The 18700-nt window shown below is 33.6% G+C and overlaps 1 protein-coding gene across 1 annotated transcript in view; it reads right to left on the minus strand.

Moving 5' to 3' along the window:
- Nucleotides 1–18700, minus strand: part of TBC1D32 (TBC1 domain family member 32) — a 210699-nt gene that overhangs the window by 50773 nt on the left and 141226 nt on the right. Inside the window, exons 27-28 of the mRNA XM_040627729.1 lie at nucleotides 6374–6499; nucleotides 838–921 (exon numbers count right to left, since the gene is read on the minus strand). Coding sequence (XP_040483663.1) covers nucleotides 838–921; nucleotides 6374–6499 — 210 coding nt within the window. The remainder of the gene's footprint in view (nucleotides 1–837; nucleotides 922–6373; nucleotides 6500–18700) is intronic.

Genomic DNA, 18700 nt, shown 5'->3' on the forward strand with positions numbered 1-18700 from the left:
ACGGTCAATGTTGATCTTCCAAGGGGTAGAGGAATGAGTAGTTCAGATTTGCACTTCAAAGGTCACTCTGAGAGCAGAATAAAGAATACCTCTGAAAAGAAATCAGATTCTAATCAGCGACACCAGGAAAAGAGGCTGTTGTAAAACTCCAGACAAGAAGTAATGGTGGCCTGAACAAAGAAGAGATCAATTAAGTATATAAACTTGAGATCTATTAAGAATATAGAATCAACATAGTTTGGTAATTGAGAAGAAAATATGGACTTAGATCATTATTCAGTTTCTGGTTTAGATGAACAGTAGATGACTGTATTGCCCACCAAAACAGACAATGTAGAAAAGGGGTACACGTTAATAAGTTACGATGAGGTGAGGGCCCTGCTGGACATTCTGAGTTTGAGGGTTTCTGTAGCACATCCAGGTGATGTTTACCTATTAAGCAGCTGGGAATACCGCAATGAAACTTATAGTAGGTCTCTGAATAGAAGATGTGAAATTCAAAGTTATATGAGGTAGGTAAAACAGTACAAACAAATGAGATCATAAAGGATAGTGGATAGAATCAAAAGAGAGGAAGACACTGCCTTAATGAAAAACAACTTTTGACGGGTAAACAGGAAAAAAAGAACTCAAAAAGGAGTTAGAAAGTTACAAGAAAACCGAGACATTTGCGCAGAAGAGATTGAAAGAGATCTACACTGCATATAGCACCAAGTGAGAGATTTTTAAGATGAGAAACCTTGTGCATATTTTTAATCTAATTAGACAGCTCTATCGAATATTATCTATTTTTTAGATAATTAAGTTCTTTTCAAAATTCAAAATGCTTAAACATACTTGTATATTCCACTGAGGGGAAGTAGCATTCAGATGGGCTTTCAGAGAGATGAAGCACAAATTTTTCAAGCAATTCTAGTAAAGCTGTAATAAACAAGAGAATAATTAAGATATTAAAGGTCAAGAATAATACGTGATAATTCATCTCTAAAGTCACAGACTAGTAGATAAAAGTCATCTGAACTTCTTCACAGTTACACTCTTAAGGGGGTTCAATTCAAAACACATACCACTTTAATATTCATAACAATGTTTCTGATGTAAATTAAATTTTAATTGCTTCACTGAGAACCTATTCAATGTAAAACTGGAAAAGAATCATCTGTTATCTTTAGACTCTAAGGATTATTTCAGAATTTGTTAAATGATTTCCATACAGAAAGAAAATCATCACTAATTAGGCTATAATATCTTTTATCATAATTATTCACACATACAGAAAAAAAATTATCTGAGCTCCAAGACCACAATCAAGGCATAATTCCCTTCCCTTTCAAGACCAGGATATATTATGTGTTTTATACACATTGCAACTTTATATGTGTTCAAGGCAACTGGATCAAAAGTAAGCTTGCCAGCAGTTGGGTGGAGGGAAAGATGCATAGGCAGAACACAGGATTTTTAGGGCAATGATACTCTTCTCTGTGACACAACAATGGTGGATAAATTTCCCCATTATACATTTGTTAAAATTCACAGAATGTGCAAACAACAAGAGTGAACCCTAATGTAAACTATGGACTTTGGATGATAATGATGTGTCAGTGTAGGTTCACTGACTGTAACAAGTGTTATCACTCTGATGTGAGATGTTTATAGCTAGGAAGGTTGTGCATGTGTAAGGCAAAGGAGGTATATGGGCACTCTGTACTTTCTGCTCAATTTTGCTGTAAATCTAAAACTGCTGTAAAAAATAAAGTCCATTAATTAAAATAAAGTCAGAAAAGATGCTTATCAGTGAAACAATAAAGAACTGTGTCCAAAAAGTAAATAAATAAATAAAAATAAGCTTTTCTCTATCTGGTTTAGAAAGGACAAATGACTCTTTCTTGGACTGGACTGATAATGCCATACAGATGATGCCACTGTGTTTGCTATTTATTAGTCTCAAAATGTATATAATCGGTTGAATTATACTTAATATAGTACCAAGAATTGTTTTTTTTGGAAAGAAATATATCTATAAAGTAAATGATATGCATATACAGAATATATATATATAGCAAACTTAAGTTACCTTTTAAAACATTCAGGATATCGACTCTGACCTGTATTAACTAAATGGACCCTCTTTTTCATAACCCGGTGCATTTTAAGCACATAAGTCATAAAGGAAATTAGTGTTCAACATGTGAAAAATGTAAAATCAAACAGGAACAACATGTGCTTTCCAACAATTGTAGTTCTGACAAGTTACATATCACAGTATTTTAATGGCTTAAGGTAAAAAAAAATTAATAATTGAACTCTATTCATATTCTGATTTCAAATTAAAGTAAGTATTAAAAAGTATGAGAATATAGTAGTTGAGGGTCAGAAAGGGCACCAGTATTGTCAATTATTTAAACTTACAGTTGTTTAATGGTTCTATCTTTACATAGGGATAAATTCTCTCACTTACAGAAAAATCTTTCAAAGTTTTTATCTATGAATCTATACATAAATAGCCCTTAGGTGAGAGCTTTCAACTTCTGTGTGTTTGTTTATAAGTTATTTAATATAGAGGGGAGAAAATGAAACAAGATGAAACCAGGCAGGGAGACAAAACATAAGAGACTCTTAACCTTAGGAAACAAACTGAGGGTTGCCGGAGGGATGGGGTAACTGGGTGATGGACACTGGGGAGGTTATGTGTTGTAATGAACACTGGGTATTATATAAAAGACTGGAGAATCACAGAGCTGTATTCTTGAAACAAATAATACATTATATGTTAATTAATTGAATTTAAGTTAAAAAAATATAGTCTCTTGAGATTATAATTTTTTAAGAATATCTTATGAATTTTAGAAAATCATTCTGAATTAAATAAGAATAAAATGTGAGATACACATTAGTAACAGAGGTTATATAAAAAGTTAATTTTAAGTGGAAATAACCATTTAAAATTATAATTATTCTCATTTTAGCACAACCATATGTTTGCTACATGCTATGCATTGAAGTAAAGTGCCCGAGTTAATGGGAAAGGTCATCATACTGCTAAGCAATTCTTTGAATCCTATGCCCAGAATCAGGTTTAGCCATCAGATACCTAAACACACTTCAGTGAATTGAGAAAATTCTTTATCACATCTGTGGAGCTAAACACAATATGATCTGAAACTTAAGACTAATTGCAGACTTTGCAAAGCACCCTATTTTCTGGCAAGTGCTGATCTTGAAATGCAAAATTATGCTATTAGATCCATACGTTGGAGGCTTTTAGATAAACTGCTTCTACACTTCCTATGCAAAAATTACATCACCAAACTACCTGGAGAAGGTTATGGATTTATACTGATTCCAATATATACATTCTGCCCAGCAACCCTTATGAATAAATAGCTCTATGCACTTCCAAATATTTTGAAGGACAGGCTATAATCATGGAATAATACTAAAAACTGATCTATATATAGTAGTTAAACCCATGGCTAAAATCTCATTGGCACATCTCACTAACCAAACATAAGTGTAGCTGAACTTGCGTAATTACTAGAGTGGCTATTTATCTCAGCATGACTAACCACTTCACTTGTCAGTTCACTAAAAATTCCATCATCTGTAACTCAAGGAAATTAGTTCATATTATGAAACATTTAACTTTAAACACAAATTAACTCTAGAATATTACTATCCAGAAAGTAAACTGTAAAATATTCTTTTCATCTTAAGTGCATTTTTTTATTTCAAATGATAGAGCTGGAATTTCTAGAAAGGATTTTTGATTATAAGCTGCCTCCTTTTAAACGTATTTTTCCATAGGGCTGGACTATGACACAGACTATAAAAACAGAATGTATAAGATATGTATATGTGTGTGTGTGTGTGTGTTTATGTGTGTACATACACACTATGAAAGGGACATGGGTTTATCTAATGAGGAAAAACTGAGGACAGATTGTTCAGGGATACTTGGGTATTGACTGCTTTCTCCCTTGGCACTGCTATCACAACAAAGCTGGTTCCAAAATTAAGGCAGCTCAGTATTTTTAAGCCTGCAAAATTTCTCCTGGATTTATTCTTTTTAAATTCTTTTTTATCTTTTAGCACTGCTAGTGTAACATCAGATCATAAGATAATTACACTCAAGATCCAATTTTTTCCCAATCAACCATTGAACACTTGCTCATTCAAGAGCTAAATCATGGCTCCCATCTCCCTACCCCATGAAGTTAACACTATACTCATGGGTTTCAGGCACTTTACAATCTTACTGCATCCAACTATATCCACTTTTCATACAAATTATTATAAGCACATTCAGACTATTTTTCTCAATGTTCTCAAGTAGTTTATATTTACTTTCCTCTATATTTTTTAAGAAACCATATTTTGTATTAATTGTAGAATCTCAGGAAGTTGTGAGGATAGTACAGAGGTAGAGAACTTCCTTTATTCCTTCATTTAGGACAGGTCTGCTATTGACAAATTCTTCACCTGAGAATATCTTGATTTTCTATTCCTGAAGACTATTTTCAATGCATAGAGAATTCAGGTTAACAATTCTTTCTTTCAGCAACTGAAATGTCATGCCACTTCCTCTGTTCTCCATCTTTTCTGGTGAGAAGTCCACGGTCAATGGTATTGATTTTCCACTGTAGGTATGTTCCTCCATCTCTGCTTTCAAGATTTTTTTTGTCTTTAGTTTTTAGAAGTTTTGCACCTATATTGCATCTTGGTGTGGATTTCTTTGAATTTACCCTATTTGTAGTTCTTCAAACCATAGATTTAGGTTTCTTGATAAATTTGGAAAGTTTTTAGCTATGTTTGCTCAAACACATTACAGTCACAACCTCTTCCCAGGTCTCCAACGACACACGTTAGACCTTTTGTTATGGTTCCACAGGTCTAAGGGGTTCTGTTAATTTTTTTTTGTTTTTCAGTCTATTTTCTCTCTGTTGATGCCTTCAAGCCACCAATTCTTCCTTCTGTCCATTTTACTGTTGAACCAATCCATTTAGCATTTTATTTTGGTTATAGTATTTTCAGCTCTAAAATTTCCTTTTGGGTTTTATTTCTTTGCTGATACCTTCTAATTTTAAATTTGTTGCATGTGTGAGACAAACACATGTGTGGAGTTCGGGAAGGAGGAGGTTTGGCCCTGTTACCAATGAGTGATAGTGAAAATCCTTAACTCTGTCTCCTCTAATACAATCCTAGCAAGGAGTGGCAAGGGTACCCCACTACTGCCAGGTAAGGATGGAAGTCCAGGCTGTGCCCAAGTCTTGTTAGCAGGATTTTCTGTGGTGTTTGGCTGGATTAAAGTGGTCACTTTCTTTACATCAAAAACCAGGGATGTACTGTATGGTGACTAACATAATAAAAAATATTATTATAATAAAAATAAATAATTAAAGTGGTCACTTTCTATAAAAGTGTGTCTTGATAGGCTAACCCTTTCCTGGTCCTTTTTGCTACAGAGAGTAGGCATTTATTTGACCCCACCTTTTTATCCTGCATCTGATGGCACTCTTAATCACTCATTCTAGGATATATGAGGCAAAAAGAAAATCTATGGAATTCATCTCTAAGTTGCCCATAGATTATATCACTGTTCTCAGAAAATATAATTTCTCTAACAACAAAATATAAACATATTTGTTTCCCACTTTTCATTTTATAACAAATGATATAAATATGAAAACCATAAGGCATGGCTAATAAAGTAGACAATTTTAAATTATAGCTTTCAAAAAATCTACCTTATATTTCCATTAGAACCTTTTCTTAGACCTTTATTCAAAATAATACTAATTTAAAAATGATGATTTTTAGAAAACAAATGCACATGTAAATATTTGACTATAAAATAACTTATTTGCTAGTTTAGAAAACATAGCTATTCCCTCAAAATAAAATTTCAATTTCCTTAAGAGTGACTAAGTTTACTTGGCTAGATGTGGCAGAGTTTCAAAATATGTGTCAATAAAAAAGTCAATAAAGTTTCCGAAAATATAGCAATATGGCATATTCTACTGCTGAAACCAAGCAAATAGCTGGGTGAAGACCAAGACCTCTCAGTTGAAAAAAAGTTTAGTAGTTTCTCAGATTTTAATATTTTTTGGCAGTTTTTGTGCTGCCTACAATTTTACTGTCATTAGGGGGTGAGGGTCTGTGGGCCTCTTCCTCCACCTTCTCTCTGGTTCCCAGCTTCCCTGCATCTCAGATCGCAATTTTTGTTTTCCAGGATCATAAGTTTCTCAGAAGTCAATGACTTCTGGAATCAGTATTATGTATTCTAGACATGTCAACACTGATCTTTAGGAAACACAGCTTTCATTAATATGATTTTCATATCAAAAACACCACAAAAATTAAATAGCATACTTACCACTTCCACTGATTATATCAGGTTTGGCCTTCATCATTTTGCAAAATTGTCTTCGACAGTTTTCTATCCACTCGGTTTGTTTATCAGACATTTTGAAGCGTAATAAAAGTTTGCCAAGATCATTGTCTAATAAGAAACACGGCATGTTATATTATTATAATGAGATGCTAGAAATACCAAAAAATAAGTATTAATGTTAAATATGTAAACAGTTACAAATTCCAGAAATAGTGTATGGCTTTCAAAAGAAAACAGACATTTTTCTGTAATTACATCTTATACCATCAATGATACTTAATAAAAACCTATAAAATGAATTTATTAAAAGCCCACAAAATGGAATGATTTATAACCATAATTCTTGAATGTTCTCTTTCTTATATCAAAGTGATTTATTACTGAGTATTTGAAACAGCAGACATCAAATAACAAATGCGACAGATGTTAAGATTTCACTACATAGATTGTCATGAACATTATACTCTCTCCTCATGTACATTCAGACACAATTTTATTCAATTCTTTAAAAGCAAAAAGAAAACATAAACATAGAAAATTTCTAGTCAATTATTTATTTCCACTTCTTGCAAAAAATTATACCACAGATGAGTGGTGCTGAAAGAGTATCCATGGCTAAAATATAACTTCTTTCTAAGCAATTTCATGAATACATGGCAACTTCCATCTAATTTTATTTTTCTATTTTAACTTTAATTTTATTCCCATGAGATTTTTCCATCTTCCATTTTAATATCATTCTCCTGAGAGTTTGTATTAGAAAACATCTACAAATAATATGTTAAAATGGATGTAGGTGTCCTTAAAAAAAGGATATACAAGTACTTATCCAAACAAACATATATACTATCTTCCTACACACATATAAAGATTCAAAGGGGAGAAAAAAAGAAGCAATAGTGTTCTCTTATGTTCTAGAAGATCATGGGGGAATAGGTAGTCATATAAACTCATACCTTTTAACACTTTCCTTGAAAGAGATTTTGGGATCAAAAAGGAACAAGAGCCTTTTCAAAATAAAGGGTCAAAGGCCTGACTGTCCCTGCCCAAAGATGTGTCTGGGAAGACTAACACTACAAAATATATCTGCCGAAACTCTCTTTTGGCTGATAAATCCCACCAGGAAGATAACAGTGGTCAATCTAATACTAGAGAGAGTTTCAACCAACTCTTACCTTCTTAAAAAAAATGAATAAAAATATAATAAAGTAAATCCTTATTCTTACAGATTTAAAAGATTAAAAGATTAATCTTCCTACCATACCAAACTATTTTCATTTTTCCACCCAATCTTTGTAAAAATACGTTCAATATGTATGGAGTTCCTCCTACTTGGCTACAACAATCAAGACACTTGCCCTATGAAACGCACATGTCGTAAAGCATATGCTTATATATATATATACACATGATAATAGTGCAATTAAGACACACTTATCACTCCAATGATCTAAATGAGTTTGATTTAACCCTAAAAAGAGCAGGTAAATGTATCACACAGAACTCATGGTTATGATGTCTAAAAAAGTATGTTTAAATATATAAATCATAATTTATGTCCCTATGTGACATGTAGGTCACCAAAAAAAAAAAGCCTTCTCATATCAGAGCTACATATTCTTTCATACAAACACATGAGTATACAAATAAATATACCAAACATATGTACACTCACACAAATATACGTATGAACTGGAACAAATTGTGTTGTTCAAAGAATGTATAATTCAGATATTTAGTTCTAATCTATTCTCTTTGAACATTAAGACCAAAATGATCCTATAACATTTCATTAATAGCCTCAATCAGAAGCAATAACTACAGAAAAATTAAAGTTATTAAGCCAAAGGAGAAAATGATTCTTTTTAATAAAAACTCTCAAAACCTTTAACCTAAACTCAAGAAATGCCAAAGTTGATAATTTTGTTTAAAATTATGTTACTAATAACAAAGTTATAATGTTAAATGTATCTTAATATGAATTAGGTAAAAGACTTAATTCAACAGCATTAAAATAAATGTTATAGTTACCATTTAGAATATCTACATTACTTATTTCCCAAGAACAAACTACCTAAAGCCTAGTAAGAATCCCTAGTGGCATATGATTGCAACGACAAATGCAGTTTTTCATCTGTTTCCTCCTCTGTATCATCTTTTCTATCCATGTGTAACGTGTCTTTTATAACTACTACTATCTCCTTCAAGTAGATGCCCATGTAGCTCTTTCGTAAATTACCTGCTATTGAAAAATCCTGTATTATCCGTTCCCTCTTCTCTCCTGCCCTACACCCTCCTCTTGCCCTCCTATCCTTTCATATTTGCTATTGTTGTGCTATTTCATCATCTCATTCTAAGAACAAGAGCACAACGCACCACAACTGTAAAAAGTACTGAGGCAGCAGATGTGATATGCATGTGAATCTACCAGTTGGTGGAAGGGCTAAAGGGTCCAGTTTACCTGGAAATTGGAATTCAGGCTGAGCTAGAGACAGAGTGACTACAAAGACTCCTAGAGACAACTTGGTAGCCTTTATTTATATCTGGTTACATTTCCCCAATGAGAGTGTGAGCTTTTCAATTTGCATTCCTCACACTTAAAAATATTTAGTGATTTGATATAATGTTAACTAAAAAATATGTATATCTGTGATATTTAGGTTTGACGGGAACAATGATTCCTTTATTCCCCCCTCCAAATCTGGGACTAACAGAGTAGTAGATAGGAGAAGATAAATGGAGTCCAAGAAATCTGTGCTGAAACAGCTAAAGTAGACACCATTACTTGGATGTACTGCTCCATGGACTTCCAAACGTCTTTCCTGAATTGAACACCTATCCAATCATAGACAGTGATAGAGAACCAAAGGCCTCTGCTAACTAAAAGGTACTAATAAAACCTAAAGATAGGCTAACTTGAAAGTACAGCCTACACAAGTAGGCTAATTCAAGATTTTCCAACCTTCTCCTAAGTTCCCCTACCAAACATTCTTTCCATTTTTGTGCAGAATAAGTGGGCAAGTTCAGAGAGAGGCCAATGTTAGACCAGCAAAGGCCCTTGGACACAGAGAATGAGGCAAGAGGAAAAGGAATCACAGGAATGGTACTATAGGAATACAATAACTCCAAATCAGTAACTGTGTGAGTAGAGCAAATACGAATCTGATGTTTTCCCAAAATTTCTATGTTTATAATAACACAAAAGAATTAAAACCCAGAGTTGTGCTTCTGGCCATGATGGAGATACTAGGAATAGACTTGCTGTCCTGCTGTAAACAACCTGAAAACCGAATAAAATATTACAAACAACTGTTGCCAAACATTGGACAACAGCCAGTACAGGACTGTTTTGCCTGAGAAAAGGGAAACTAATGTGGTGAGCTTCACAATTGGCCTTTTTTCTTGAAGGCAATTTAGAGATCACTATGCAGGAAGGGGGATGCTATGGAGGTCTTGCAGAGTTGAAGAGACAGAAGTCAAATTGCAGAGACTGAGGAGGCTAAAATTTTGGGATCATAGTACTGAAGAGGAAGAGCAGAGCAAAGAACTACAGAAATCTGTGTAAGTCTTTATCAAGCTGATTGCAAAATAATCAGCTATGCAAATGAAGAATCAAACACCACAAGATTGGGCCAAAAACAGTTGGGAGCTTGTAAAATGAACAATTTCCAGACTATACTTAGTGCTAGCTGATGTCCAAGTTCCAGAGTGAAGAGTCCATTAACTACCAGGGTAGTCCACAAAGGTGCCAGAAAAGAAACACCTTAGTAATAGAGTTAAATTAGCAATAAAGGCAACTCTACATGCACCATAACCAAAAAACGAAAGCCTTGAAAGACCAATCTTATCAATAAATAACTTGACAACACTCCAAAAAAATGTCCATTACTATTTAAAGAAAAACAAATCCCCACTCAACAATGTAAAATGAATGACATCTGATATTCAATAAAGAAATCACTAACATGAGAAAGGGGAAAAATGTGGCTCAAAACCAGTAGATAAATGAACTAAGAGATCCAGAAAGGACTGGAGTTATGATATGATTAACAAAGACTATAAAGCAGCTATTTTTAAGTATTTAAAGAAAATATGAGCAAAACCAAACATTTTGGTACAATTTAACCAAATTGTACTTTATAGATATTTTACTGATACCCCATTTAGTAAAAAGAGATAGCAAATGGTACATGCTAGGGACAAAGGGAACTTTTGTGGGGTCATGAAAATGTTATATATTTGATTATGGTGGTGCTTATGTGTGCACAGACATGTAAAAATTCAAACTATTCTAAAAAAGGATGTATTCTGTTGATATAAAAAATTGATTATATATACATATGTATATGTAAATGGGGGGTATAATTGAAAGCGACAGTGACTAAAAGCTTCTAAGCATATTAGTGTCACTAAAATATGAGCAATTATAGTTCCTAATTTGGTATAAAGTCTATATAAGAACTCAATAAACTTTAATTAAAAGTACGGGAATGGGGGCGCCTGGGTGGCTCAGTCCTTAAGCATCTGCCTTTGGCTCAGGGCGTGATCCTGGATCCCTGGGATCGAGCCCCGCATCAGGATCCTCTGCTGGGAGCCTGCTTCTTCCTCTCCCACTCCCCTTGCTTGTGTTCCCTCTCTCACTGGCTGTCTTTCTCTCTGTCAAATAAATAAATAAATAAAATCTTAAAAAAAAAAAGAAAAAGAAAAAAAAAGTATGGGTATGTATTGATTCACTTGCAAGAACCCTAATCAAAATTTTATAGTAAAGTGTTTTAAAGTATAAATTTTTAAAATCCTCATTGTTATATCTTATACTTATGAGGTTCTGGCTCATTTCTGGGTACAATCTAGTCTTCTGTAATGAAATGAATATTCACTTCTTAGGGTTAAATGAGAAAACGATCTATTTCACCAGGAAGAATCCAGGTTTATATTCTACACTGAACACAATTTTTTTCTTAACTCACATTTTTTTATATCAACTGTTTTTATATACTTCTTACCCTACAGTATTATTTTTAGAGAAAGTACCATATCATAATTTAGTTTCAGTGTATTAATTATACATCTAGTTATGAAGTTACCATGGCCGACAACTGTTTTGTTTTCCCAAGAGTGGTTTGGTATGTCTAGTGAGTATATGCTCTTCTTCTCTTTGCTCCTTCAGACCACTATGATTTACGGACAATGCAAAGTTGGAAGAGAAAGTAGAAAAAATCTATTTTAAACTTATGCCTTAATACCACAGAGCAAGATGGAAAAAAAAAAAGCAGTGGGGACATCAAGTTTCATGTTCACCAATCATAGTTAACAATATTTCAGTATCTAAACTCTGAAATTCTTTGTTATGGTGAGCACTATAATCTTTTCATACTTGATACTGTATAATTTTTTCTCAAAAGACTATTATGTAGAAATGTTATATTGATTATAAGATTATTATGGACAATATAAAAGTTTCAAAGGGAGGAAAAATATAAGCTCAGTATAAATGCAGTGAAAACCTGCTATTTACACAGAAAACTTTTAGTACCTCTTTCCTAAATGCAATTGTGAATGCTCACTTTACACAGAATATCATAACAGATTCTGCAAAAGAAACAAATGGAAGATTTCATAAACTAACTAGCAACAGATCCCTAGGCTTAATTTACATAGTCACCTTTATCTTATCCTGAACCTTATTTGTGCAATATTTGCTTTCCATTTGTATTTCTGCTTGTCTTCTTCCATGTAGTTTAACATAGTCATTTCAGTTTACTTTTATTATAATAAACAAGGGAAGACTTTGGAGCAGTCTCTGAGAAGCAACTGAAAAGATGCCTAAATTCTCTATATTAGTTCTCTGTACATCTCTAAATTTGAGAGTTTCTAAATTCATTACACATTTTCATTTTATTTGAATTACATGGGCTCTTAACACATGACATCTATATTTTACAGAGGTTATTCCTCACAGTGGAATTATATCACTTTTCCTTTTTTAAAATATATGATAACCATTTACTATAAAAAAAAATGAGTCACATTTACAAGAAATGAGGAATTCGTTTTCCCTTATCACCTGCACTTAAACTAGCAGATGATCTGTTTCCCCTGGTTGCCACAGATATGCATGTTTCAAATATGAAGTAGTAAGTTCGTGAAAATAATAAGTTTTATTATTCAAAAGTAAATACTTATTCTGATTTGTAAGCTAAGTATCTCAACAGCTGCAGCTCAAGATTTACTACACTGAAAAGAAATCATAATCTTCTACTCCCAGTCCTCTCAGTTAACAGAATGATGTCAAATAAAAGTCATTTACCTTTATCTCCAGAAAATAAATCTTAATTACAAGATTAGAAATAATAAGAAAAAAAAGTAAGAAAATGTCTGATATGACATAAAGGCCTAAATAAGTAGTTGATAAAAAGAATTCATCACTAAAAATATTTATAGACTGACTATATGTGCAAGACATAATTCAAAAAGCTTTTAAAATCAGAACAAAGAATATCCATCATTATCTTGCACTATATTTAATGTAATGCCATACTATTTTCAAAATACTCTTGTAGTTTTCCCTACGGCATTGTTCCTAGTTGACTGGAGAACAAATGGCAATCCTAAATCTTACATAATTTATCAGACTAGCAATGAAATAATCTTCTCTACTCAACTTAATTGGGTAACTTGCATTCTTTTATTAAAATGTAGTTGTTATTATAGTTCATCTCATTCTCCCTTTTTTTCCTCTTAAAAAGTTTACTTTTATATATTATATAGGTAGTATTCCAACTTTGATCTATACTATTACGATTACATAATGGATTGTTATCCCATTTGTAAATTTAAAGAGACACGAAAATAATTCATCAAGGACATGGGCATGGACTTAATGTCTGAAAAGACAAAAATTACCAAAGTGTCAGCAAGAAGGGGCATCAGTGAATAAAGAATTAAACCCAGTAAGGACACAAAAACTTATTAAACAAAATCAATACAGATTAATGAGAACGATCTTGTTAAAATAAGAACATTGTTCCAATGACAAAATTACAGTATTTGTAGTTGAAAGGATAAGTTTCAGTATATTTTAATCCAAATGATTTAAAATACCAGCAAGTCTTGAGAGCTAGGATAAAACATGTTGGCATTATAAGAATGTAACTACAAAACCCATAAACTTTATTGCTTATTCACTGCACAATGCCTAACTCCAGAGACAGAGAATATGGTACTCTTGTTCTTCAGTTCCATCTCTAATTTAGAAACTTTCTCTATTAATATTTGTTTCTTTCTATTGAACAAAATACATTATTTTATAAATTGTAGTCTGCAACTGCAGAATGTTCAAAGTAAATTTATATATAAGACCTATTAAAAAGCCTTTTCTACCCCCAAACATATTATTAAATATTGCCAATGGTTTGCATTTTCGCTTATGCTTTTATAAAGAACCAAATCTATGCAAATAATATAGATTTAATATAACGGCTTAGATTCAAGTTTCTCACCTAAGAAGAGAATAGGTCTCCACAGACATTTGATCAGTACGTGAAACCTAATGATTCAACAATATTTTATACTGAATTCATTCAGAGCTGAAAATGTATAAACTGAAAAGTAAGTTTTAACTGGAATTCACTTCAATTTTGTATGATATCCTCCCTCCTTTTCTTATTAATTTGAAGAAAGAAAAACTACTTCATGTTGGGGGGAGATACTACAGTAAGATAGTTATATCTCACATACTATGATCTGTTTTCTCGTATTGGAATAATGTCATCTAAGACTATCCAATTAAAAATATCTGAAGAATCAGACTATAAAGATTTTAACACTATGTGGTGCATTCCATTAAAGGGAATGAGTATCACCATGGAACCTACTCTTTTATATAGTATTTGAAAGAAAATGTTTTGCCAGGTAGAAAATCAATTTCCCATCAGGTAAGTAAAAATGCAGCAGAGGAAACAGTAAAGTTAAGATACTGAAGCTACAAAAGATTAAATTTGAAGTAATCACAGAATAAAGGCTGTACATTTTTTGGGTTATTTTTTTTTTTCGATTGTGGGAAAAAATGAGATGTAATGTTAACAATATATACCTTTTACGTGCTTTAAAAACATAAAGTACCACTTTGTAAATGATAAAATAGCTATAATAAAGGTGTCTACTTCATGAATGATATATACAGAAGTCTAGCTAAAGAGGCTTTCTAACTGCAAAGCTATTGGTGCTCTAAAAAAAATGAGATCAGAGATTATTCTAGGTTTGAGTAAAAACTTCTAAATTTACATATTAGCCTAAAAGGAATTCCCAACGTCCACTGACAAAGATTTGTGAGATAGAGTTTGATGATGAGAAAAATAGAGAAGAAATTCAATGTTAATTCATCCATTCATTCAATAGACGTTTATTGTTGTCTACTACCTAAGGCAGACAGCATTTTTGTCTCATGGAAGTTACACTGTAAGGCAGCAGTGAACAAATATATAAAGTCACAGTAAGGTACAGTGCTATTAGAGGAATCCATAGGAAGCAAGACAGAAGCAAGGGAAGAAGTATATTTTAGATAAGGTAGAGATAACTTCTCTGAACAAATAACATTCAGACTCAGCATAAAAGGTTAAGAAGGAACTACCTGTATAAAGAGGAGGAGGTAGTAGTCAAGGAAAAGGGAACATCAAGAGGAAAGGCCCAGAGGCATAAACTTAATGTATTCTGAGATACGAAAGAAGTTCCCCAATCATATATCCCATAAGGAATTTGTATCTAGAATACATAAGGAACTCTTACAACTCAATAATAAAAAGACAAATAATTAAAAAATAGGCAAATGATGTGAACAGTCATTTCTCTAAGGAAGATACATAACATGAAGAGATGCTCAACATTATTTGTCATATGGGAAATGCAAATCAAAACCACAATGAACAGCACTTCACACACACTAGGATGGCCAGATCACAATACATGATGATGTTGATGATGATGTGGAGAAATGACAATCTCATAATACTGTTGGTGAAAAGGTAAAATGGCACAGCTGCTTTAGAAAACAGTGAGCCAGTTCCTCAAACGATTAAACACAGAATTACCATATAACTCAGCAATTCTACTTCAAGGTATATATTCTAGAGAAATAAAAACATGTTCATGCAGAAATCTGTCCATGAATGTTTATAGCAGCATTATTTAAAATAGCCAAATGATGGAAACAATCCAAGTGTCCATCAGCAGATATAAATATATAAACAAATTATGGTATATGCACATAATGAATATTATTTAATCATAAAAAGGAATGAAGTACTTATCCAGACTACAATGTGAATGAACCTTAGAGATGAATCTTGAAAACATTATGCTAAGGAAAAAAGTCACTATGAAATACCACATACTACACTATTCCATTCATATGAAAAGTCCAAACTAGAGAAATCTCTAGAGAGAGAAAGTAGATTTCAGTGGTTGCTTAGGGCTGGGTGAGAGAAGTGGGGGAAGAGGGAGTACTGGGTTTCTTTTTGAGGTGGTGAAAATGTTGTAAAGTTGTTTGTGGTGATGGTTGTACATATCTATTAATATACTAAAAAATCACTGAATTGCATGCTTTAAATGGATGAATTGTATAGTATGTTAATTACAATTTAATAAAGCTGTTTTCAACAAAACAAAACAACAAGACCCACAGGGTTATGCAGAGTATGTAGATCAATTTCTATAGAGAGAGAGGCCATGAGGTGAAGTCAAGGACAAGGGAGACAAAAGAATGGGAAAGTGACACATTTGTTCATACAGCTGGCTCACATTAGCTGTTACTGTTTACTTCTTAGAAAGTCCAAAGGAGGTAAACTTTTTCTTGTTTTCTTTTTGTTTTTTAAGGAAGGGCCTTTGGAGGGATATATAGGTAAAGAGTGACTATGGAAGACTTGCAAGGAACATGCAGAAGTTCACTTGCACTTGGAGTCACTAACATATTTGAGGCTTTCAATGAGTAGTCATCCGAATTTCTTCTTTATTTTTTAATGATTTTTTATTATATTATGTTAGTCACCATACAGTACATCCCCGGTTACCGATGTAAAGCTCAATGATTCATTAGTTGTGTATAACACCCAGTGCACCATGCAATACGTGCCCTCCTTACTACCCATCACCAGTCTATCCCATTCCCCCACCCCCCTGCCCTCTGAGGCCCTCAGTTTGTTTCTCATAGTCCATAGTCTCTCATGTTTCATTCCCCCTTGTGATTACCCCCCCTTTCTTTATCCCTTTCTACCCCTACCAATCCTAGTTCTTATGTTCCATAGATGAGAGAAATCATATGATAGTTGTCTTTCTCTGCTTGACTTATTTCACTTAGCATTATCTCCTCCAGTGCCGTCCATGTTGCAGCAAATGTTGAGAATTCGTTTTTTCTGATACCTGAGTAATATTCCATTGTATATATGGACCACAAATTCTTAATCCAGTCATCTGTTGAAGGGCATCTCGGCTCCTTCCACGATTTAGCTATTGTGGACATTGCTGCTATGAACATTGGGGTGCACATGGCCCTTCTCTTCACCACGTCTGTATCTTTGGGGTAAACACCCAGTACTGCAATGGCTGGGTCATAGGGTAGCTCAATTTTTAACTTTTTAAGGGACCTCCACCCTGTTTTCCAGAGTGGCTGTACCAACTTGCATTCCCACCAACAATGTAGGAGGGATCCCCTTTCTCCACATCCTCTCCAACTATTGTTGTTTCTTGCCTTGTCAATTTTTGCCATTCTAACTGGAGTAAGGTGGTATCTCAGTGTGGTTTTGATTTGAATTTCCCTGATGGCTAATGATTTTGAATATTTTTTCATGTGTCTGTTAGCCATTTGTATGTCTTCATTGGAAAAGTGTCTGTTCATATCTTCTGCCCATTTTTTGATTTGTTTATTTGTTTCTAGTGTATTGAGTTTGAGAAGTTCTTTGTAGATCTTGGATACCAGTCCTTTATCTGTAGTGTCATTTGCAAATATATTCTCCCATTCCGTGGGCTGCCTCTTAGTTTTTCTGACTGTTTCCTTGGCTGTGCAGAAACTTTTAATCTTGATGAAGTCCCATAAATTCATTTTGTCTTTTGTTTCTCTTGCCTTTGGGGATGTATCATGAAAAAGGTTGCTTTGGCCGATGTCGTAGAGGTTGCTGCCTATGTTCTCCTCTAGAATTTTGATGGATTCCTGTCTCACATCGAGGTCTTTCATCCATTTGGAGTTTATTTTTGTGTATGGTGTGAGATAGTGGTCAAGTTTCATTCTCTTGCATGTAGCTGTCCAATTTTCCCAGCACCATTTATTGAAGAGACTGTCTTTTTCCCACCGGATGTTTTTTCCTGCTTTATCAAATATTAGTTGCCCAAAGAGCCGAGGGTCCATTTCTGGGCTCTCTATTCTGTTCCATTGGTCTATGTGTCTGTTTTTGTGCCAGTACCATGCTGTCTTTGTGATCACAGCTTTGTAGTACAGCTCGAAATCCGGCATTGTGATGCCCCCAGCTTTGTTTTTCCTTTTCAACAGTTCCTTGGAGATTCGGGGCCTTTTCTGTTTCCATACAAATTTAAGGACTGTTTGTTCCAGTTCTTTGAAAAATGTCCTTGGTATTTTGATCGGGATAGCATTGAAAGTGTAGATTGCTCTGGGTAGCATGGACATTTTAACTATGTTAATTCTTCCGATTCATGAGCATGGAATATCTTTCCATCTTTTTATGTCTTCCTCAATGTCTTTCAAGAGTGATTTATAGTTTCTAGAATATAGGTCCTTTACGTCTCTGGTTAAGTTAATTCCAAGGTAACGTATGGTTTTTGGTGCTATTGTAAATGGGATGGATTCCCTAATTTCTCTTTCTTCGGTCTCGTTATTCGTGTATAGAAATGCAACTGATTTCTGAGCATTTATTTTGTATCCTGCCACGTTACTGAATTGCTCTATAACTTCTAATAGTTTGGGAGTGGCTTCTTTTGGGTTTTCCATATAGAGTATCATGTCATCTGCAAAGAGAGACATTTTGACTTCTTCTTTGCCAATTTGAATACCTTTGATCCCTTTTTGTCGTCTGATTGCTGTTGCAAGGACTTCTAGTACTATGTTGAATAATAGTGGCGAGAGTGGGCATCCTTGTCGTGTTCCTGATCTTAAGGGAAAGGCTTCCAGCTTTTCCCCATTGAGAATAATATTTGCAGTAGGCTTTTCATAGATGGCTTTTATGAGATTGAGAAATGTACCTTCTATTCCTACACTCTGAAGGGTTTTAATCAGGAAAGGATGCTGTATTTTGTCAAATGCTTTTT

The sequence above is a fragment of the Ursus maritimus genome, unplaced genomic scaffold (genome assembly GCF_017311325.1).
Source record: "Ursus maritimus isolate PB19 unplaced genomic scaffold, ASM1731132v1 scaffold_13, whole genome shotgun sequence".
NCBI classification, from domain to species: domain Eukaryota; kingdom Metazoa; phylum Chordata; class Mammalia; order Carnivora; family Ursidae; genus Ursus; species Ursus maritimus.